General features: G+C 32.7%; 1 protein-coding gene across 3 annotated transcripts in view; it reads right to left on the bottom strand.

The window, feature by feature from the left end:
• Positions 1-7427: 7427 nt before the first annotated feature.
• The window catches only part of LOC129616786 (gamma-aminobutyric acid receptor subunit beta-like), a 54689-nt gene continuing 38694 nt past the window's right edge, over positions 7428-23422 (bottom strand). For all 3 annotated transcript variants that reach the window (XM_055532357.1, XM_055532359.1, XM_055532358.1), the window contains 5 exons: positions 23006-23163; positions 20959-21243; positions 9987-10199; positions 9723-9929; positions 7428-7645 (listed from right to left, as the gene is read on the bottom strand). In XM_055532357.1, the coding sequence (XP_055388332.1) occupies positions 7467-7645; positions 9723-9929; positions 9987-10199; positions 20959-21243; positions 23006-23163 (1042 nt within the window). In that variant the 3' untranslated portion in view covers positions 7428-7466. The remainder of the gene's footprint in view (positions 7646-9722; positions 9930-9986; positions 10200-20958; positions 21244-23005; positions 23164-23422) is intronic.

Raw genomic sequence — 23422 nt, forward strand, 5'->3', positions numbered from 1 at the left:
GAACCAGTGAATTCGTGGATTTAAACCTGTATCGCTTGTCAAAAATCTAAGGTGCATAAGCATGCAAAAATCTCCCAGGCTATTTTCAAAACTCCATCTGGGCGTTCCGAATTTGCTCACATTGACTTGGTAGTTCCTTTCCCAGCTCCGGAAGGTTTTACGCACATTTTACCGGTTGTTGATTGTTTCACTCCGTGACCTGAGGCGTTCCCTTTACCTAACATTATGGCTAGTTCACGTTGCACAATTGAGACTCACGACGATGAAAGAGCTCAATACGCAAAACCCCTTATCACCCTTAATCTAATGGTCTCGTGGAATGTTTTAACCGACAACAGAAATCTAATTCTCATGTAGGGATAATAGTCAAAATTGGACGTTCGAGTTACCTAAAATATTACTCGGAATAAGAACTGCGATCAAGGGAGATTTAAAATGCTCTGCTGCTCACATGGTATACGACCAAACATTGGGTTTATTCAGAGAACTCTTAACATCCGGTGATATAAAACCAAACCCATTGATTTCTATTGAGAGGCTTAAACATGCTTTTTGTTCTGAATAAGGTATTGTTTTCATTTTACAATTAAAAATTTTTTTTAAGTAATTGACCAATTTTTTTAGTTTTTCAAATTAGTATATAGTAATTCTAATACAATAATTTAACTTATAACAATTAATTTTAATATAAATATTTTTGTGATATAAAAGTTATAATTAAAATAATAATTAAATTCAAATAAACGACCTTTCACTTGACTTCTGATATTGGAATGGCAGTTTTGTTTTTAAATAAAGTACATATGGGTAGGTTACCGAATTTCAAATTGATACGTTACAGAAAAAAAGTATTTTACTTCGCAGTTTTAAAATTTTGGGAATTAAAATTATTAAATTTAATTTTTGAAAAAAAATTAATTTTCATTTAAGGTTAGTTTACATATTGTATAGTATGTGTTATATCTATGCGACTATAACATGTGGTATAGATATTTTTCGATCCTGCAAAAGTATTTATTCAGAGGAAATTAAAGTATTGTTGGTTGTTGATTTGTATAAGGAAGAGTATCGAAAATCTCAAACCTTCCTACGTTTTCTTTTTTAGCACATTTCCAAAAAAATTTTTGAAAAAAAGTGCTTATTAGTTTCACTCTGTCCGTCCGTCCGTCCGTCTATCCGTGTGTCTGTTTACAAAACTTCTACACCCTTGAAGATAGGAAGCTGAAATTTTGTACATACATAGAGCTAAAACAAAATTTTTACCTATCTCCCGCCCTCTAGAAGTTATACCCCCCCCCCCCAAAATCCAAAAAAATCCCCTTTTTTAACTATTTGTTGCAATGAAACCATAAGCATTTTTGAAATTTTGCAAACGCATAAAGGCAGCGGCTTGCTTCCCCTAGCACGGTATACTGTAGTTAAACTTTAGGAAAACAAAATGGCTGTTCAAATTTACCGTTATCTAAAGTTTTTTTTTTTCCAAATTTTTGATTTCGTTTTTCTTCTAGACCCCAGCCTGTAGAAGCTTGAAATTTTAGGAGCTTTTAGACATTAACAAATAGTCCATTTCGTTAGAAGAATTTCGTTATTTTATATCTCAAGTTATCGCCTCTTGAAATTTGTAAAATTTGAATTTTTGACAGCTTATATTTCCGAAACCGCAAGCTTTTTCAAATTTCTATAAACACAATTAGCTAAATTAAAAAATATAATTATTTTTCTTACTCACACAATTAACCCTTAAAATCGAGTATTAATTTATATTAATTTTTGCTTTATTTCAAAGACTGCATGTAGGCATCATCCTTAATATATGCAATTCTAGAAATAGTTTTGTATATGAATGAAAATAATTTTATTTTTTTTGTCGTCGAATGCAGGAGGAAAGCATGAATGCTAACATGCCATTCCCTAGCAACCCGTAGTTAGTTTTTTGTTTTACCACAAAAACCACCTCCTTATATTCTAATAGTGGTCTCTTAGACCAACCATCAAATTTCCTTCAATATAGATTGACAGAGATTCAGCGCTCCCCGCTTTAGTGAAGTGCATTTTGCGCCAAATCAGAAGGCAAAGACCCCTTTAGCCTTCTTGGAGAATCCCGGATAACAAGGAGCCGAGAGGTCTTTATGTTGATATTTTGCTCCAGACGAGCTCTATGTTTCACCGCCCTTACGTCAATTTCGTCAACTACACATGGAATCCTTAGATCTCTGTACGAACCTCCATTTCGCATATACCAAGGCGCATCCACCATATTCCGTAAATATTGTTGCACAAATTTGCTTTTCCTGTAGGGTTTGCTCAATAATATTTGTAATTCTATGAATTTGATCAGTAATTGAATGTCCTGCTCTATGCCCAAATTGGTGGTTCGGAATTAATAACCTCTTCTCAATTATAATTCCCATTGTTTTTAGCAATAACTTTTCAAAAAGGTTCGACCAAAGTGGTAGCAGAGAAATTGGTCTTATAAACTTGGTCTCATTTAGAGGTTTACCAGGTTTTGGTATCATTATAACTTCTGCCACCTTCCAAGTTTTAGACACATATTTTAACTTAATGCAGAATTCATTAAAAAAGTCAACATTGTTATACCCTTTTCTGGTAATTGCTTCAGTATTCCGAGGTAATTAAATCATAACCCGGTGCTTTCCTTGACTTTAAACTTTTTATTTTTTCCACTATTTCTCTTTGTGCAAATGAACCGATAACGATTTCGGCTCTCACAAATCACATTGCAATATTTATGTTTGAGTATATGTCATTTAGCCTAAAAATTTGTTTAAGATGATCTGCAAATATTTCAGCCTTATCCATATTTTCTATTACCCATTTGCCATCCGTTCCCCTAATAGCGGGGACATGTAAAATTGCCTTTTTAATATTTTTTGCAGCCCTCCATAAGGAATAATTACTTTCTTGTTCGCCTGAAAAATTTTTAATGTAATTATCAAATAAAACTTCTTTGGTTTTTCTTATTTTTTGCGATTGAATACAGTTTTATCTGCCGGATCTCGGGAGTTTTGCCATCTGCGTCTAGCTTTTCTCTTTTCGCTTATCATATTTAGTATTTCTGTTGGGTAAGTCATACTAAATCAATTTTAAATATCAAAGTAAATAAGTAAAGTAATAAGTAAAGTAATCAATAATAAAATATCAAAGTAAAGTCATAGTAAATCAATTTTAAATATTAAACAACTTAAATATTTAATATAAATAAAACTACGGCAGGCTAGTGACCTACCTAGTTAACTCTATGACGCTATGAAACTAGTGCATGATATCATGCATTAGCCCTATACTTCTCCTAGGAGTAAAGAAGGATAAAAAAAAAAGTCATACCCACGCATTTATACTCATATTGTTTCGTATTATTCCAGGGAGCGCTTTGTATGATTTTCTTAAAATTCTCTACCTCAGAATCCAAATCATCTTGGGTTCGTATTTTAATTCTTAAGTTTATTTTATTCTCTATCGCTTCTTTAAAACTAGTCCAGTCAGTGGATTTATTAATCAACATGGGCTTATTATGTTTCTGATGATATAACTGCAGAATGATCTAAATCATAGTTATCTTCTAAACTAATGAAATTCGGCGAGATTTTCGTGATAATAAAGAAGTGTAGCAGATCTTGTAACTTATTTCTATCACTTGGATAATATGTTTTATATTATTTCTTGTCAAAATAGCGCAACCATCTTTTAATTCATTATTAGGATGCGTCGCTTTATATTCTATGTAACCACTTATTTTAATATCTGTTTGCTGTTTTAAATGTGTCTCTTTTACTAAACATAATATATCAATATTTTGGGTGCTTTGGAATATTTCTAATATACGCTTTTTATTAAGAACGCCATTTGCGTTCCACGTTAGTTCGTTCGTCCATAGTTTTTATTATATTTTTCATCATTTGCATTATATTTATGTTGCTTTTAACAGGTTTTTGAGGTGGTAAATCTCTTCGTTCTTTTGTATGGTTATATGTTTCACCTCTCGCCACTTGGGCATGTTGTATTCCCAGCACTCTTTTATTCAATGTGGTTGATTTTGAAGTTTTGGGAGTATTTTTTGGTATTATTTTTATTTGTTTCTGCTTTGTAAGGTTATTTTTCCTTTTGCGTAATTCCTTTGCGACTATACATCCCCTGTAATTCGCAGGATGTGCCTCAGAGCAATTTGCACACTTTGGAGCTTCGATTTTTTGCTTACTACAATTTACCGTTAAATGAGGACCAACACACTTATATCCCACTATACTGGCAGTGAAGCACTGCTACACCATCTTTACTCCAAATTATATGAAAATTTATATTAAGCTTGTTGCTTAATTATTGGAATTTTGACTCATAGAAAAAAAATCAGAAAACTTGAATTAAAACTTTATTATTAGGTAAATAACAACTTTAACGCAAAGTTCTAATTAATTTTGAAATTAGTAAGCTAAGTAGTCTATTGAATCTCATTCTAGAATCGAAATGAAACTATTCTTATGTTTTTAATGTGTCTTCTTATGCATTAGTATAATATGAATTTATATGTATTGCAATAACAGAAAGAACTAATTGCATATTCTTGAATTGTCTATTTTTAAAGTGCTTTCATTTTATTTTTTTAACAAATAGCAGACTTTTGCAGAATAATTTTTTAACTCTGCAAAATTCTCTGGCAGAGAGAAAGAATTTCAAAATATTTAAAATAATAATATATTGTCAAAACTGAAAAAGAATTATACAATATAATAAAATATATACATGTACATGCGTAAATAAGCAATATTCTTTCAAAATTTGGTGTTTTTTTGCAAAAGTAATGCAAAAATCCATATATGTTATGAGTATTCAAGATTTTTTTTATTCATTAAAATGTTATTATGGTTCGTTGCTTTATTCCCGTACCAACGTATGTTCGAAAGGTATACTAAATTTGCCTTACCATTTGTAACGCTGAGAAATTATGATTTAAGATATAGACTCAACTACATGTTTTTGATCAGCGTCGATTCTGAGTTGGTTTAGCTTTGTTTATCCGTCGGTCCGTCACAACGAAAATATCTCAAAAACTAATTGAGCTAAGTTCACCAAATTTTTACAAATGATGTATTATAGTAAATGCTGAACCGTACTTGAATCGGATATGGTCGAGGTACTGATTTGGGTACAACTTCAAAATTATTTAGCTATTAAAAGCTGTGGTATTGAAATTTCGCACAAGCAAGTATATTAATAAGGCCAATGTGTTTGATAAAAGTCAATGGAATCGTTTGGTTCCCTCTGGTACCAAGTTCTTTTCTATACAACTTGAAAAGTTATTTGGTTATATCTTAAACTGTTCACCCTACTATACTGAAATTTTGTAAAATAAAATATGGTAAAATGGCAGCTAGTTCATTAAAAGTTGTTGAGATTTCATGACCACTTGTGATAGCTGCCATACAACTCCAAAGGTTTTTCGGTATTATCTCAGAAATTATTGTAGCCAAAATATAGAAATTTCGTGATAAAAGTATATTTTTGGGGCTGTATTGTGTGATAAAAATCGTTGAAATTTCTTGATTTCTTGTGGTAACTGCCATACAACTTCAATAGTAGTGACAAAATTTTGCATAAATTAATATGGTAATACGGCAACCTAAAGTTATCTGTCTAGAGGCATATTTACTGGCACATAGGACAACAAATTCGTGTGGGTATCACAAAGTTGACACGGTCAACTCTATTTTTTCTCGTTTTTTTCTTAAATTCAAAATAAGAAAACTATTTTAAAATTTACTCCGCTTTTTTGTAAATGAAACATTGCCATTTTTTACGCAACAACGAAAAATTAAAACGATCAAACTATAGAAAATAACTTTTTTACCGACTGTATTGTGTATACAATAGGTAGGTTATGTGATGGCAACAAATTTTGCATATCGAGTTTTCGGTGGGAATGCACTTCTCTATAGTATTCTCTCTTCGAACAAAATTTACATATTAAATATTGCAATACAAACAACAAAGCGCTTGATTATTTAAATTTGTATTGAAAATGAGAAAAAAAACTTTAAATTGAAATGCATTAACAGAGAAACTACATTAGTTTGACTGTATTCTAATTGAATTAGAAAATGAGTTTAAAATTAAACTCAATTAATTGCTTACGTCAATGGGCATCTACTTCATTAATTGTTTTTTAATTTTTACCGACCGTATTGTGTAAACAATAGGTAGGTTATGTGAAGGCAACAAATTTTGCATATCGAGTTTTCGGTGGGAATGTACTTCTCCATAGTAGGGAAGTGTAAATAAACTATTTTTAGCAACCTGTCGGTCTGTCGGTCTGTGTGTGCACGCATGTATCTCAAGTTCTGCTGAACCGATTTTGATGAAATTTTATATGTAAGTTTTTTTCCACCATGGCACAGATTGATCAACTTTTGGGATATATCAGGCCTTGGGAACTGCACTTTTTTGCGGGCCTGTTTTACATTTTTGAACATTTTGAAGAAAATATTCAACCGATTTTCATTAAATTTCATATAATATAAGCTTTGCTCGACCGTCCGCAAAAATTCCTAGCTTTTGGAAGAAATCAAGCATCAGCAACTGGACGTTTACTACGGGCAAAATATACATTTTTGCGTATATAAAGGGAAATAATCGACCGATTTCATTGATATTTAATATTTAAATTCTTCATATTGAAACAATGAACATATACATTTTTTGGAAAGATCAGTGCTCGAAAACTGATTTGCGTGCCGATTTTACATTTTTCACCATATCTTCGGAACGAATTGATGGAATTTCTTGAAATTTGAAATTTGTGTTCTGGTTGTTACCGAAACTAACTGGCGAGCATTTCAGCTAACTGGCTACTAAGAGCCAAATTTACATTTTTCTCGGTATGTTCACTATAGGCTTAGTAATGTCCTAAAAATTGAAAAGACGTATTTAACAGACATATTTTTATATTCAGTAACACTTTCACCTAACTAGACAATACACAATTCGGTCGGTTATGTGATGATCACATCAGATTTTTTTTAATTTGTTGGGCACAAGGATTTCTCCCGTTCATCATTTAAGATTTCGCCTTAATCACCCATGTCAGTATGGTCTTTAATTTTATTAGACTTTTCTACATGAAATTTTGATTTTAATTTTGTTTTATTTTTTTTAAATAATAATTGTTAAAATATGTTATTTTCACTCGCTGCCTCATTTTGCCTCACTCGCTATTTTCTCTTACATTTTGCTCTTATAACATTAATAAAATATTAAATATTTTTTTTTACTTCACTAATTTTTTTTCGAAATGTTGTTTTCAAGCTCTTTTTGGACAATAAGTCTAACCCTGATGTGGTTATTAGAAACGTCTCATTAACCATTTGCACAAATATAAAAAGGGCAAAATACATATTAAAGTAAAACATATTAAATTGTGTGGTAAATAACATATTAATTTTATTGCCAAATTTTTATTCAATTATATAAAATAACCAATATCCTGTATTAAAGGCTAAAAAGCTCACTGGAAAAATCATCCGAGAATATCTGTCTATTATATTCACGTTCTTGATTCTCGGAAATGATGCTTTGATGGCTGAAGCACTCTTTCTAAGAGTATCCTTTATTTTTGGTTTTGGTGCTTGAATAACTGCAAATAAAAAAAAATTCTACCAATTTAATTTAAACAACAAAACAAACCTAACATAATATTTAAATAATTTTAATCATGATTGGTCTTGTGAGTTCCGTTTTATAATATTAACATTATTTTTGCAAATAATGCAGCCGACATTTAAAGAATTAAAAAACCTTATGTAAAAGAGACAACCACCGCTTTCTTTCGAGTTTTAAGGAAATTGATACGTTCTAATAACTTGTGGGCTAGAGTTCTCTTTGCAGTTTTTTCTGTTAAAATATGATATGTATACACAAATTTTTCTATTAGATAACGATTCTTTTTGTGTGTCACTGTTTCATCAATACTTCTTCCGCTTTATATATACTAATGCATATTAATTATAAACTTACTATACTAACTTTATAATTAGTTGTGTAGTTGTATTAACGCGTTTTTTAATTTTTGTTCTGTTTTGAAAAGCATTCAATTATTTTTACGTCATAAAATAATTTGGGTATAATACGTTAGGAATGAGGATGATTCAAGCAGCGAATTGTTTTTAAAAATTTTCAACTGTTAAAGGTAAAACTGTTACTTGACAATCCATTGGTTTCAATAAAATTTTGCTTCCCAAAATATTGGCGCTGAGAATTTAAAATCATAAATCATAATTTATTATTTTATAATAACCATTTTGAACTTTTACCCAATTAACATCGTCCCTATTCAGTAAATTGCAGCTTTATTACAAACCAATGTTGAAGTAAAGGGATAAAATTTGTTATGAAAAAAATATTAAGGGAATAACTTTTTATAATAAAACAAATATTCTTATAATTTGGTTTATTTCCTTCACATATCATACCATCTAATTAAGAAGACATTTAATCTCCTGATGGTTTAGTTGTGACTTGTGAACGTTTAAAACGTTGCTGTGAGTCTCAGCTTTTGTCTATCTTGTCTAATACAAAAAATACATGACAAAGAATTTGACATCTGTCAAAGCCTGCATTACTGAACTGCAGAGGAGATTTCGCGAGTTTTTGGATCAAGGACCAATTCTTCGAAATCAGGTAGGTATCGCATCGTCTTTTTGGCGGGTTTGCAAATTATTGACATGTGTTTGCAGTTCAACCTTGAAAAAGGATACCAGAAAAAAGAAATATTGATCATTTCGGACAGTCAAGCAGCCATCAGATCACTGAATTCTTTTAGAGTTCTCTGGGGTAGTGTGGGGATGTGATAGAAAGGCTCAACAAAAAGGGTAGATGCAACCGGGACACATTGTGCTGGCTGCCTTGTCATTTGGACGTAGAAGGAAATGAGGCAGACTACGCGAAGTCCGACCACTTATGGTTCGTGGAAAATTAAGGAAGGAAATGGAGAGGTGGCGTTTGAAGCGCTGGAGAAGCCTTCCTAGACGTTTGAACAAGATTGTTGTTCCTTGTGGGAGATAACGAGCAGGAGAAGGGAAATATTGGAAAACTTCGTATTCAATAACTATTACGAAATACGGGTTTCGGGGTGGGTGGTGTAGGGGCTTACCCTAGTTCTAGTATACCACGACCTATAGCATATAGGTCAATTTCTATATCAATCATATAGATCTATTTCAATCTTCAATCTAGTAGTGCATACAATGTACTGTTTGAAATTTATTGTTATACTTATAAGTAATAAAACAAAAGCATATGGTAACACTTCTTGTACTAAAACAAGTTAACCAAAACTTTTAGACTGTAGATTTAGGTTTTTCAAATTTAGTGCTATGATATTTGAGACGTTAATAAATAAAATTATTAAAATAATTTGTAATAAAAACCAATTATTAGATTTTACTTTAGGGTAAGAAAAGGTTTCAATGATTAGTAAAAGGTTTCAATAAGATTAGTTGCCAACGAGCGAGTAATTAATTTTTGTTTTCATTTTGCATAAAAGTAGTATGCATTTATATAAACTAATTGATACAAATTAATAATTGAATTGTGGCACTTCATGAATTTAAATTGGATTTTTAATAATATTAAATTAACTGCCTTTAATTAATAGCTTAGATTTAACAAAATTTTTTAAAAGATGCTGTAGTAATGTTACAAACTATTTATACCTGAATTTTTTCTATATCGAATGTTAATTCCATTTGTTCGTGTTATACGAAAACTTGGAGGAAATTTATCCAATTCCGTCGGCTCGGAAGTACCTGATCCAAAAGCGCAGTTTCCTCTTCTTAATGAAGCAATCGGACTCATTCTTACGTTTTGTAATTCTATTATACCATCACTTACTTGAAGTATTTCATTTTTATTACATTTGGCTAAATATTAAGTTCTTAAGAATAATTTAAAATCAAACACTAAATCATAAACCTTACCAAGTTTTTTCTCTTCAATTTTTTGCTTAGATTTCTTTTTTGCTCTCGCACCCCAGTAAGTGTAATTAACCGCAGCAAACTCCAATAAAGCTGCAAATACAAATACAAAGCACATCACCAAATATATATCTATAGCTTTAACGTACGAAATCCGTGGTAGTGAGCTACGAACACCGGTACTGATTGTTGTCATAGTTAAAACAGTTGTAATTCCTGAAGTATAAAACAAAAACTAAGAAACATTTTTCATTCTTTTTACACACGAATTAAAAACTAAATTAGAAATTTTACAAATGAACTAGAAACTGCATTGGAAGTTTAAACTGTGGTCTAGTAGATTTTAGATAACGGAGAATTTGAACGCCATTTTGTTCTTTTAAAGTTTAGCTATAGTATGCCGCGATAATAGAAGCAAGTCACTGCTTTTCTGCGTTTGCAAAATTCGAAAAATGCTTATAATAAATAATTACAAAATGCCATTTTTATGGTTTTGGTGGGATACAACTCGTAGAGGTTGGGAGATGAGTAAAAATTTTCTTCTACGGAAATAAGTTTTTGGTAAAAATCTATGTACATATGAAATTTCAGCTTTCTATTTTGTAGTAGACGGACGGACGGACAACTCCAAAAGTTAATTTTAAATATTTGGAACAATAATAAAGCTAGATTCATGAAATTCGACGGTTGTGTGCCCAATTATAAGTCAAATATATCACTGAAATTTTAGTGTAATGACTTCATAAATTTGGGTAGCTGCCATACAACTCCAAAAACAAATTATAAATTATCTGTGCAATTTTTATAGTTGTTTGGCAGGCTCGAATACTTGGGACTTTTTCAAAAATTTTTTGGAAAAGTGCTAAAAATGGGTAAAATTTTTGTTTGGAACTAGGTGTCATATCTCAACGTTTTCCATGATATATTGATTTTAACGAATTTTTCCAAAAAAGCTTTTTGTTTATAACTTTCCTTCGGAATGAGACAGAAGGCTAACGTGCCTAAAAATTTTCAACTGCTTTTAAGAATGATCTTATATTGACCAAAAATTGATAATAATTGAGATTTGCAGCACTTAAAATTAATAAAAATCAAAAAAAGTGATAAGTATTTGAGATTATACACTTTATGAATAAATTTTTAAAATTTTGAAGAAAGGTTTTTTTTACTATATCTCCTGAGCATCAAAGATTGTTTAACATTTAATAATTTAAATCAAAGCTTATGCTTATGGAGGAAAAAAAAATTTCAAAAAATTTTCTACAAAATTATAAGGTTAGGGAAACTTAAAAAAATAGAAAAAGGGAAAAATTAAATTTTTCTAAAGTAAGAATGGTTCTAAGCAAAATTATAAGCAAAAGCTCAGGCAAGTTTACATTCTTGCTATCTAAGAAACCGTTGAGATTTGGCACCTAGTTGCAAACAAAAATTTTATCAATTTTTGACTCCCTAAACGATGATAATATTGTATTTTTTACACCTTGCACCTTCGCGAAGGGTATATTCATTTTGATATGGATATCCATCCGTCCGATCGCAGGATAACTCAAAAATAAATAATGCAATCGAAATCAAACTTTCACAAGTTGTTTCTCTTGTGCCAACGGTTCGGGTAGCTGCAACTCAAAAAGGTTTTTTTTTAAATATTTCAAAAACTAATAGAGATATTAATATAAAATGTTGTAAAAGTGTATCCAGTTACGTCCTACATATATTCCGAAAATTTTAATAGAATTGCTGCACCGGTTCGGATAGCTGCCATACAACTCCAAAAGTTAATTTTAAATATTTGGAACAATAATAAAGCTAGATTCATGAAATTCGGCGGTTGTGTGCCCAATTATAAGTCAAATATATCACTGAAATTTTAGTGGAATGACTTGATACATTTGGGAAGCTGCCATACAACTCCAAAAAAATTTAAATTATCTGTGCAGTTTTTATAGTGGTTTGACAGGCTCGAGTACTTGGTATACAAATACAAAAGCTAATTTTAGATATTTCAAAAACAGATTTTTGAGCTGTGATTGTCAAGGTCGGTTTATATCGACTGAAATGCTTTAACTTGTTTTAGTACCTTTTAACTCTATATAATAAAAATAAAAAGCTGAAAATAATTTGTGCAATAATTTTTACAAAAAGTAAAAAAAAAATTTTTAATTTAGTATATGTTGGAATTGAGAGCGGAAGTATTAATCAGATGTTATGTATTATAAAGATAAGGCATGTAGAAAAAAAATTTCATACTGCTTTTCTATTGCTAAATACCCCTAGAGGAAAAAATAATATCAAAAATTTTTCATACAAAAAATTCTCTTAGCCAAGAGAGCTAAGCAGTGTTCCTTTTTCTTTTCAATTTTATACACACAGAAATTTTTAAGCGGAACAAGTACGTAATATATGTCTACCTATTTTTTTACATAATGTATTTTTAAATGCGGGAATTTTTTAATATTTCGTGTATGAGGAAAAATAATAAGAATTTTTCCTTTATACTTTATACACGGGAAAGAACTTTTCCTCATACTTTATTTAAAGCGGGAGTTTCCTTTGGCTAATTCAATCCAATGCTTCAATCCAAATTGTTAATTAAAAATAAATTTTTATCAATTTAAAAAATTAATCAAAATAAATGAAATATGTATAGTTATGAATAATTATGAACTTTTTATTTTTATTTCAATCATACCTCTATAAAATTTAAAACACATATTCTCTATGAATATACATAAAAACTCATCGGTTATATATTTTACAAAGTATGAATTAGTATACATAAACATTTCTTTGTAAATTGCTTTAATTTTCTTTATCACCTTATACATACCGTGTATCTACTGCAAATATGTACAATGTAACAATACATTAAATTACACATATGTATTTCTTTCATACATACATTTTTTGATTTTTATTAATTTTAAGTTTAACTCATACATATGTATCTATTTCTTTCATACATCCGAATGTTTGAACCAAAGTATACATATCTATGCAAGAAGTAGTTCGACTCTCCGTTTACATCACACTAATGGAATCACATCATGTATACAAAAACATTCCCTTTGCTAAAAGAGTTAAGCAGTATTTTTATTTTATATTTCTATTTTTATAGAATAGATGTCTAGCTTTTTTTTTACGAGTATAATGTGTTTTTAAAAGCGGGAGTTATTAATTTTTTCGCATATAGAGGAAAAAATATTAAAAATTTTAAAAGCGGAGTTTCATTTCTGTAATTTATTCCACTACTAGGTGGCAGAAATGGTGCATCCATATTATAAAAGCGAAGCAATTTAAAAACAAAATTTGAGTATCAAAATAAAAAAAAATATAGTTTATATGGAAATATAATTTGAAAAAGACAAATAATATTAAAAAAAAATTTGTAATTAGTAATTTTATTACATTTATTGTAATGTAAACTATGAATTTTTAATTTTATTTCAATTTTGCTTAATTTTTATACGTCGTCTACATTGCGACTTGACGTGAAAGAGTACTTGAAATTTGGCTATTAAATTTCAAATAATTATTAACATTTCAAGTCAAGTAAGTGACTTGAGTGAAGCGGCTTCAGGTCAAATAACGTTTATATAGACATAATAATAAGCTTGAAGTAACTATATAAACGGGTTACATACATACGTTATTTCTACATCAGATTGTGTATCTACCTTAAATAAGTATGTATGTACTGTATAAAAAAGTATGAAATTTTAAATTTTTAACTATTGCTTTTATACATTCGACAAAACCAAACTTATTTTTATAGTTCATACTTCATATAACTTCTAGTTATAGTTCATAATTCATATAGTTTTTACCAAACTTTTATGAAATGAAAAATAAAATATGAAAAATAAATTTTTTGTTATTTGGTAACAATAAATAAAAAGTAAAATTTAAAAAATAAAAGGTAAAATTTAATAAATAAAAGGTAAAATTTTTTTTATAAAAATAAAAAAAATTTTACCAAACTTAATTTAATTTAATTTCAGTTCAATATTTTTGATACACTCGTTTGCAAACGAAAAACAATTTTGCATATCGAGTTTTCAGTGGAAACGCACTTCTCCATGTTAGTAACCTGTCTGTCTGTGTGTGCACGCGTGTATCTCAAGTTCGGCTGAAGCAATTTTAATGAAATTTTATATGTAAGTTTATTTCGGCTATGGCACGGTTTGATCAACTTTTGGGATATAACAGGCCTCGGGAACTGCACTTTTTAGTGGGTGTATTTTGCATTTTTAATCATTTTGAAGAAAATATTCAAAAGATTTACTTGAAATTTCATATATAAGCTTGGCTCGACCGTCCGCGAAATCGCCTAACTGTTGGAAGAAATTAGGTGTCAAAAAGAAATAATCAACCGATTTCATTGAAATTTAATATTGAAATTCTTCGTATTTAAACAATGAACATATAAATTTTTTGGAACCGAATTTGCATTTTTTACTATATCTACGGAAAGGATTGATGGAACTTCTTAGAATTGGATATTTGAGTTCTGGTTGCTACCGAAACTAACTGGCGAGCATTTCACGGAATTTGCGTAGCACAAATCGAAAATCTACCAAGAGCCAAATTTACATTTTTCTAGGTATGTTAACTATAAGCTTACTAATGCCCTAAAAATTGGAAATAAGTACTTTACAGGCATTTTTATAATATTCTGTAGCACTTTCATTTAACTAGATAATACACATTTCGGTCGGTTATTTGCTGACTACATCAGATTTTTTTTAATAAAAATGGGATATTTTAAGAATAGTGGAAGTGGCAGGCAAACAAAAACTAACGCCTTGGAACGAGTTGAACTATTTCTTAAATAGATATACTTTGCTGTAAATTAAAAATTAAGGTTGTTGTAGCTAAAGTTGATTGGTTATTTAGAGGAAAAATTTGTATGTGTGTATGTACATATGTATACATGTACAAATATAGTCTGCCTGGGATTAACGTGAAAAAACTTAGAAAAGTTGAAAAAAACTTCGAAAAATAAAAATTTGAAACTTAGAAAAAACTATTTGTGAACCCTTTTTGGTTATTTTAATTTATTCTTAATTGAAATGTTTTTTTTTTCAATTTTTTTTTCTGAAATAAAACCTCCTGACATAACCAAGAAAAACATACATTATGTTTCGACAGCTGTAAGGTTTTAAAAGTTTTTAAAACACTAAATTTTACTTTGCAAAACTTTAAACGTTGAGAAAATGAGAATATTACCACTTTCTCTCATTCTCATTCAAAAAGTATTGTCCCACATGCTTCGAATGCAAAAGCTTTGTAAAATTTTTAAAAGTTTTTAAAAACTTTCTTATTCGAGACAGATATTAAGGCCTAATATAAACAGATATATTCTGAAACAAATTTGTTTCATAAGTATGTACATACTAACTAGAAGTTCCTATAAAACACAAAAAGAAGTCAATTTCTTTATGTATAATATTTTTGGTAATAACAGCGTCGATCTTTGAACGGTATATTTGTAACTTGAATATTTAAAGACCTTGAATTGATAGCCTTTGAAGAACCGATTTAAAGTTGACTGTGGGAGAAAAAGAGATTTACGAAGTAAATCCCTACTTTTCAAAGGTTTGGTCATGAGATTTATTTATGGCTAAAGCATATGCAACGTTTACAGGAAGCTGTTGTCAATTCATTTCTTAAAGATAAGTTTTTATATATAAAACTGAAATACAATTTAATTTAATATTATGTTAAAGTTGAATTGGGATAAACCAGGAGCATTTACGGTACTCCTTTATTTTGCTGCAATATTTAATTTCTGATAATTTTTCAGCGATTCAGTTGCATTGCAAGTTTCATAATGTTGTAAAGATTCAAAAAGTTTTCATTGATTAAGTTCTTAGGGCAAAAAAATGCACAGTAAAAAATATTCTGTGACAAAAACAAAATTGGTAATTTGTGGAAAGATTAGTTTTAGCAAACGATAGTGTATAAATAACGGCTATATTAGAAGCCATTAACTGAAATCGTGATCAGTAAAACCGTGCATTGGGTCCAAAACCTCATTGTCACCTCCTAGTGGTGAGCCCCGGTAATGGCGGGGGATAAAGGGGTGATTCAAACGATCAAAGTTAAATTCGTGTCGTGGTCCTTTCTCGCGGCTAATCTCCTACTTTATGAGTTTCAGCCCTATATTTATACATGAACTTGCGACAGGCGTCCCAAGTCAAGGTGGAACAGCATATGCCGACAACTGCGTGACTGGGGGGGAGCTTAGTCGTTAATATGCGGATTCTGGACACCAGGCGCCCTCCAGTTTAAACAAGCCTTCCCATGCTTTCCCGCGCTACTCGTGAGAACAAAATGGAAAGCAGAAACGATAACAACAACAACAACAAAAACAACAACAACTGTGATAAAAACATCAACAACTGTGACAACAACAACAACAATAACAACAGTGGCAACTACACCAACAACAATAATGACAATACTAAGGGCAGCATTAATACTAACAAAGTTATTGCTAAGGGTCAGTGCAACCAGAGCTTCCGCTCTAGTAGAGGAAAAAGCGAAGTCTCCGATGGAAACGGATAATCAGGATCCTCTTGGATCAATTATCCAAATAACTGAGGAGGACCTGAAAAGTTTGGATATCAGGGGAAAAAACAATATTTCTCTGGTGCATCCAAGCGGCGTGTCACAGCATACATCAGGGATGGCATGTCGGGTGTTCGGTCTGGTGAATCATCCCCAGAAGAGGGAGAGGTCAGAAAATAACACTCCGGATGCAGGACCCTCAAAAAATAGGTCGATGAAGGTCAACGTTGAGGGAAGGTGCCTAGGAACATTCCTTAACAAAACCCGAAAATGACTTCTTATCGGGATGCAGTAGTACAGGTCAAGGTGGACACCAGAATGTACATAAAAACACCAGAAAGTGGATAACTAGTGTTTTTAGGAAGATAAGGCCTTGAGACTGCTGCAACATCGCCGTACTGGATGGCGCCGACATGACCAAACAGCATGTCTGCCTCACCTACGTGCCAAAGAACGACACAACCGTCAATTTCACCAGGGACAAATTTCTAAGCAGCTTCAAGATGAGTTCCTGGAGGGTGCTGAGGATGGATAAGGAAAAGGCCGGGGGCTGCTCCATCAGTTTCTCCGTAGATAATTCCGGTTTGGAAGATCTACGAAAAGCGGAGTTCCGATTTTTTCTGAACTTCTTCCGTAACCGTGTAACCGTTCGGGTTTTTTTTTTTTTCCTTCTTCACTCCTAGGAGGAGTATAGGGAGTGCATGATATGTATCATGCTCTAGTTTCTATAGTCATAGAGAGTTAGCTAGGTAGGTGACTAGCCTACCGTAGTTTTTATTTGTATTAAATATTTCAGTTTATTAATATGTATTTACTGTTTATTTTTCTTAGTATCGAATATTATGAATATTTGAAAATTACTTGTATAATATTTATTAGTATTACATATTAAGTTATATAATATTGAATATAATTTTTATAGTGACCTGACCGGGGTTTGAACTCGAGACCCTTCGGTTAAAGGGCTGGTGCCATAACCACTGCACCAATGGTCAGATTCGGGTTAAAGGAAGGAAATCCCCTCAAGTTGCTGGCGACAGGGCAGGACAATTTAAAAACCATCGCCTACCGCGACAACAACGAGCACTTCAGGCTAACCAAAAGAGTCAAAACTCATTGGAAAGTCTGAAGTCGCTCCCAAAATGGCGGCAAGAGAAACGGAAGTACCATCGACCAGCACACAAAATACTAGCATCTCGGGTGAACCAAAAGGGCTCAAGCACATTGAGAAACCGAAACTACTTCGATATTTGCTGTTGGAGGGGCCAGTGTGGCACGTAGGGCGGCAAAAAAGGCTGTGGCGGGATAGGCGCCCACCAAAATGCGCAAAAAAGCGGCAACGAAAAGTAAAGCTCATTTAAAGCCTTTGTCTAAAGGGCCAAAGCCCTAACAGGTGAGCTATTGTATGATAATACAATTGGGGCAGGCCTAGGGCTTGCATTTTATTTAAAAAAATATTATCATATCTTCCCATTCCAGATTACTGCTCCAAGCTAGCTGCGTTGGTGAAGGTGAAGTCTTCCGGGGGTTAGACAGAGTTTATTGTGTGCTCATCCTACCTCCCGCGAGACTGTGCCCATCCAGACGAACAACTGAAAAACTTAGTGAACTTTTGTGGAAGGAGGAACTTTCAACTGATAATAGGAAGCGATGCCAATGCCCACCAGACCGTCTGGGGAAGCAGTGATATAAATAAAAGAGGTGGTTGCTTACTTGAATTTATATATAGCAATAATTTAATGATTATGAATGAGGGCAATAAGCCGACATTCAAAAATGTAATTAGGGAAGAGGTCCTTGACATCACCTTTTGCAGTGAATTTATCGGCAGTAGGGTTGATGGACAGCATGACTCAAATGAGACATCTATGTCCGACTATAGGCAGATTAGGTTTGATATCATGGTCCCCGGGGGCCTGGCAGAAGAAATATATCGGGTGCCTCAATCCACAGATTGGAGTCAATTCGAAACGCTACTCATGGGTGGGATTGGATCCTTTCGTACTTCTGTCAGAACGGTGATCGATATCGAGCTGGCCAGCAAGGCCCTGACGGTGGCTATTACTAATGTCTACCATGGGAGCTGCCGCGCTAAGCCGACGTTGGAGCTTATAGACTCAACGCACTTTCCTGACTCGGAGATTCTTCGTAATCTTTCGAATGTGGTCATTAAACCAATGGAAATCCTGGCCCAGGAGGGATGGCTGGCAGCGATCCCGTTTAGTCTTCACGATGGGCAGGATTAGATGGGCTGTTTTCTCTTGGCCCTTAAAATATCCAGGTGATGGCGGGATATATCCTGCGTTTTTGCAGAGGAGTTTCCAACATATAGCTAGAACACTGTTGGAAATTTTTCATGCCAGCTATGCGTGGAGTTACATCCCTTAGGCATGGAAGGTGGTTAACGTGCCGTATATTCCGAAGGCGACCGAGCAACCACCCAAGGTCTTTCCGTCTCATCAGCCTTACTTATTTTCTATTGAAAGCAATGGAAAAAGTGATTGATAGATTTATACGGGACGACACACTGGGAAGCAATCCCTTGCATGAGTCTCAGTACGCCTATCAGTTGGGACGGTCTAATGTACTCCCTCTGCAGAGTCTAGTGGGAGTCCTTCAAAACTCACTGGAAGTGCGGGAGGTAGTAATTTGCTGCTTCGTTGATATAGAAGGAGCTTTTGACAACACTCCATATCATGTCATCTGTAAGTCGATGCACAAACGAGGGATTGATGCGACGACGAGCAGATGGGTTAATCGGATGCTACAGGATAGGATTATTAACTCCACCATAGTTAACGATACACTCTTCATCTTCACTGCAAAAAGGTGTCCGCAGGGCACCCCTCCTTCTTTCGCCCCTCCTGTGGTCCTTTGTAGTGGGTGAATTAATAGCTGCGACGTGTCTGGGGTTACGTCGACGATGTGGTTTTCGTCATACGGGGCAAAATTTAGAGCAGTATTTCTGACCTTCTAGAGTCACGTTCATTTGGGTGCCCTGCCACAGTGGCCATGCGGGGAACGAGGTTACCGATCGGCTAGCGTGGAGGGGATCTTGGGCTGTCTTTGTGCAGCCGCTGCCCTTCTGTTGTCTGCCTTCTCACACCATGAAGGCGAGGCCTGCTAGCGGCGGAATGCGGCCTTCACTGGCGGGGCATGAAAGGGTGCCGTCATGCGATTCACCGCAGAGTTGCTGGGAATGAACAGGAACCGCGTTCGTGCATTTGCGAATTTCTTCACGGGGCATTACCCAGTGAAATACCCTGCCCCTGTGCAGATTTTGTGGGGGTGGTGACGAGACCGCCGTGCACATTCTTTGAGACTGTTCAGCGCCGGCATTGTCTTGGACGTGGTTTCCTAAGTGTTTGGGAACTTCTGTCCAACTACCTTGGAGATTTCTCCGGCTTTATAGGTGGGGAGGCTACAATAAGCCAGAAATGGCTGCGGTGGCTTGGAGGGTTGCTCCTGCCCCACTCGGTTCCCTTGAAAATCTAATCTAATACGATGCATATTCTGCTCTAACATTAAAGTTTGAAAGCTTGAAAGCATAGTACAGGGTTTTCAAATGTAGTTTCGATAGAAATTGCCACCTAATATAACAAAATTTCCCTTAAAGGGAAACTCCCAGTAGATCATCTATTTTCATGAATGGCTCAAAAGGAAAACTAATTTTAAAATAAAGTATTTAAAAAACTATTTCAAATTATTTTCAAAATAAAGCTAAAGTGGTAGGAAATAAATATTTGTAAAAATTAACTATAAAGTATGGTTGTCGTGATTTGATGTTCTCTTTAAAAAAATATAAAAATTGGATACTTTGTTCCAGATAAGCAAATCTAAAGATTTTAATTCTCTCTTAAACTTAGAAAGTATAGGAAATTTAACTGTTAACAAATCTAAATATGAACTAAAAGCTGAATGACCTGTCGTCCCTCGAGGTAATAAAATCCCTGGTTTTAATGTTTCCTTATGAATTAGATTTATTATATTAAATAGATTTATTATGAACTAAGTTTTTTAATCAGAACGAGATATAAGTATGTTTTACCGTGGACCATCGATATAAAAGCATTTTTGAATATTTAAAACTAGGACGGATTCCAATATAACATGTGGAGCTAAAAGTTTATCATTGTTAAGACTATTTCATAACATAAACGTAATATTATCAAGACCTACATCATGCAAATTTTGGTAATAATTTATATCTTTTAAGTTAGGAAATGGACATAGTTCACTAAAGTCCAAACCAATGTTTTCAATTCGTTCTTTTAACTTAATCTTTTCGTTTTATTTTGATTAATACAAATTTAACTTCTTCTCAAATATCTGCCGAACGAATATCTAGGATAAATTAAGTATGGAAAACCAAAAAGATTAAACAAATGGAAATTACGAGCCTCACCTAAGGCTACTCTTGCGCTTGTTGCTTCATGGTTAATCCAAAATGAGACCCATGAAAGTGTCACTATTAGTATGCTTGGTAAATATGTTTGAAAAATAAAATAACCAATATTCCTCTGAAGTTTAAACGAAAGTGATAATCTTTGATAAATTCCCGTTGCTAGTTTTTCTTTTCTGTCATTTGTCTCATGAGCTTTAATTGTAAATTGCGGAATCTCAGCATTATCTATACCTCTGATTGGAGTCGGTTTCCAATACATCACAACATCCATTACTGTATATCCATCTTTAAAAAACAATAGTAAAATATAAATAAAATGTAAATCTTAGGAAAAAATGCAACAAATTTTATTATTAAAAATTCAAAAATATTTAATTTTATAATATGTATATAAAAAAAAGATGTGTGTGCCTGCTTTGCTTGAACATTGAACTGTTGATTCAATCAATTTTGAAAATACATTACGTTTATTTTGCTAATGCGATTTTTATATATTTAATCCAAACTCCGCGAGAGTATCCCGCGAGAGTTTGCTTTCGGTTCATTTACATACAAATTTGGTTTAGGGTTCACTTTAATCGCATAAACTTTTGTACCAACTTTTTTAATTTTTTAAAACCAAGCTGATTTATTTCATGGTATAATAACTTCTTTTGGAGTTTTGAAAGAAAAACTTCCGTTTCCGTTTCCAAATATTTTTGAAATTTGTTTTTCTTCAGTTTGGCAAATGACTGTCCATATTTTTATATGAACTCATACGTATATAAAAAATATACAAGAAAAATAAAAAAAAATAATTTCAAATTTCCATTTTCTTTGTTAATAAGTTCACTATCATTATACCCGTACGAACGTATGTTCGAAGGGTATACTAAATTTGCCTTACCGTTTGTAACGCTAAGAAATAACGGTGTTAGATATAGACTCAAGTGTATGTTTTTGATCAGCGTCAAATTCTGAGTTGATTTAGCTTTGTCTGTCCGTCCGTCCGTCCGTCCGTCCGTCCGTCCGTCCGTCCGTCCGTCCGTCCGTCCGTCCGTCCGAACGATAACTCAAAAACTAATTGAGCTAAGTTCACCAAATTTTCACAAATGATTTATTGTAGTAAGTGCCAGAACCCTATTTAAATTGGACGTGATCGGGGCACCGGTTCGGGTAGCTGCCATACAACTTCAAAATTTATTTGCCTATATCTCAGAAACTATAAAAGTTGTGCTATTGAAATTTCACACGAAAGAATATATTAATAGGGCCAATGTGTCTGATAAAAGTCGTTGAAATTGCTTGGCTCCTTCTGGTACCTGCCATACAACTTCAAAAGTTATTTGGCTATATCTCAGAAACTATAAAAGTTATGGTATTGAAATTTCACACAAACGAATATATTAATAGGGCCCACGTGTGTGATGAAAGTCGTTGAAATTACTTGGCTCCTTCTGGTACCTGCCACACAACTTCAAAAGTTCTTTGACTATATCTCAGAAACTATGAAAGCTGTGATATTGAGATTTCACACAAGTGAATATATTAGTAGGGCCGATGTGCTTGATAAAGTTCGCTAAAATTTCTTGGCTCTTTCTGGTAGCTGCCATACAACTTCAATAGTAGTTTGGCACAACCGGAATTCGGAAAAACACATAGTACTGAAATTTTGCATAAATTAATATGGTAATGCGGCAACTTTAAGTCATAGTCTGCCCCATAGTTAGTTATCGCACATAGGATAAAAAATTCGTACGGGTATCACAGAGTTGACAAGGTCAACTCTATTTTTTTTCTCGTTTTGAAAGGAAATTGTGGATTATTATAAACATTATTCTTAATGATGTTCTGCTCTTGATTGTCCCCTGTAATTTTTTTTGAGCCGTTTAATACGTATTCCACCTATTTTAAACATTTTAAGCTTTTCCTAAAGCTTTCTATCAAAAAGTTTTTGCAAATTAGATTCTTTTTACCACAGAATCAAAATCCCATTTTTAGCTAATCTTCTTTATTATGAGAAAAATAAAAACAAAATTAAACAAATCATATTTTGCAAAACACTTACAACTTTCAATTTCTACAGTACAATTTTGAGAATCTAGTGGATAATAATGAAGATCCATCATACAAGCTAAGGTAGTTGTAAATCGTATACCGTAAGTAATTGACCCATCTCCAGACAGTCTGACCAGCTTATTCCTTTCAGTAACATCATGTATGAAGCTAAAAAAAAACATGCAACGAGATTAAATGATTTTGGGAAAGTACATTTATAAAGCATATAAAATTAATTTTCAAAACAATTTGTTTTAAACGAAGAAAGAATTTTTTTACGAACTCAACCACGTTTACAATTAATATTGTATAGAAATTAAATCTCATTAGTATGTTCGTAGATCTGAGAGTGATGCATTTAGAGCTTAGAAGCATTTGGTTCAAACACAATGAAAAACGGCTAACTCCTGGCAGACTCCCAGGAATT

The sequence above is a fragment of the Condylostylus longicornis genome, unplaced genomic scaffold (genome assembly GCF_029603195.1).
Source record: "Condylostylus longicornis isolate FDR11 unplaced genomic scaffold, ASM2960319v2 ptg000290l, whole genome shotgun sequence".
NCBI classification, from domain to species: domain Eukaryota; kingdom Metazoa; phylum Arthropoda; class Insecta; order Diptera; family Dolichopodidae; genus Condylostylus; species Condylostylus longicornis.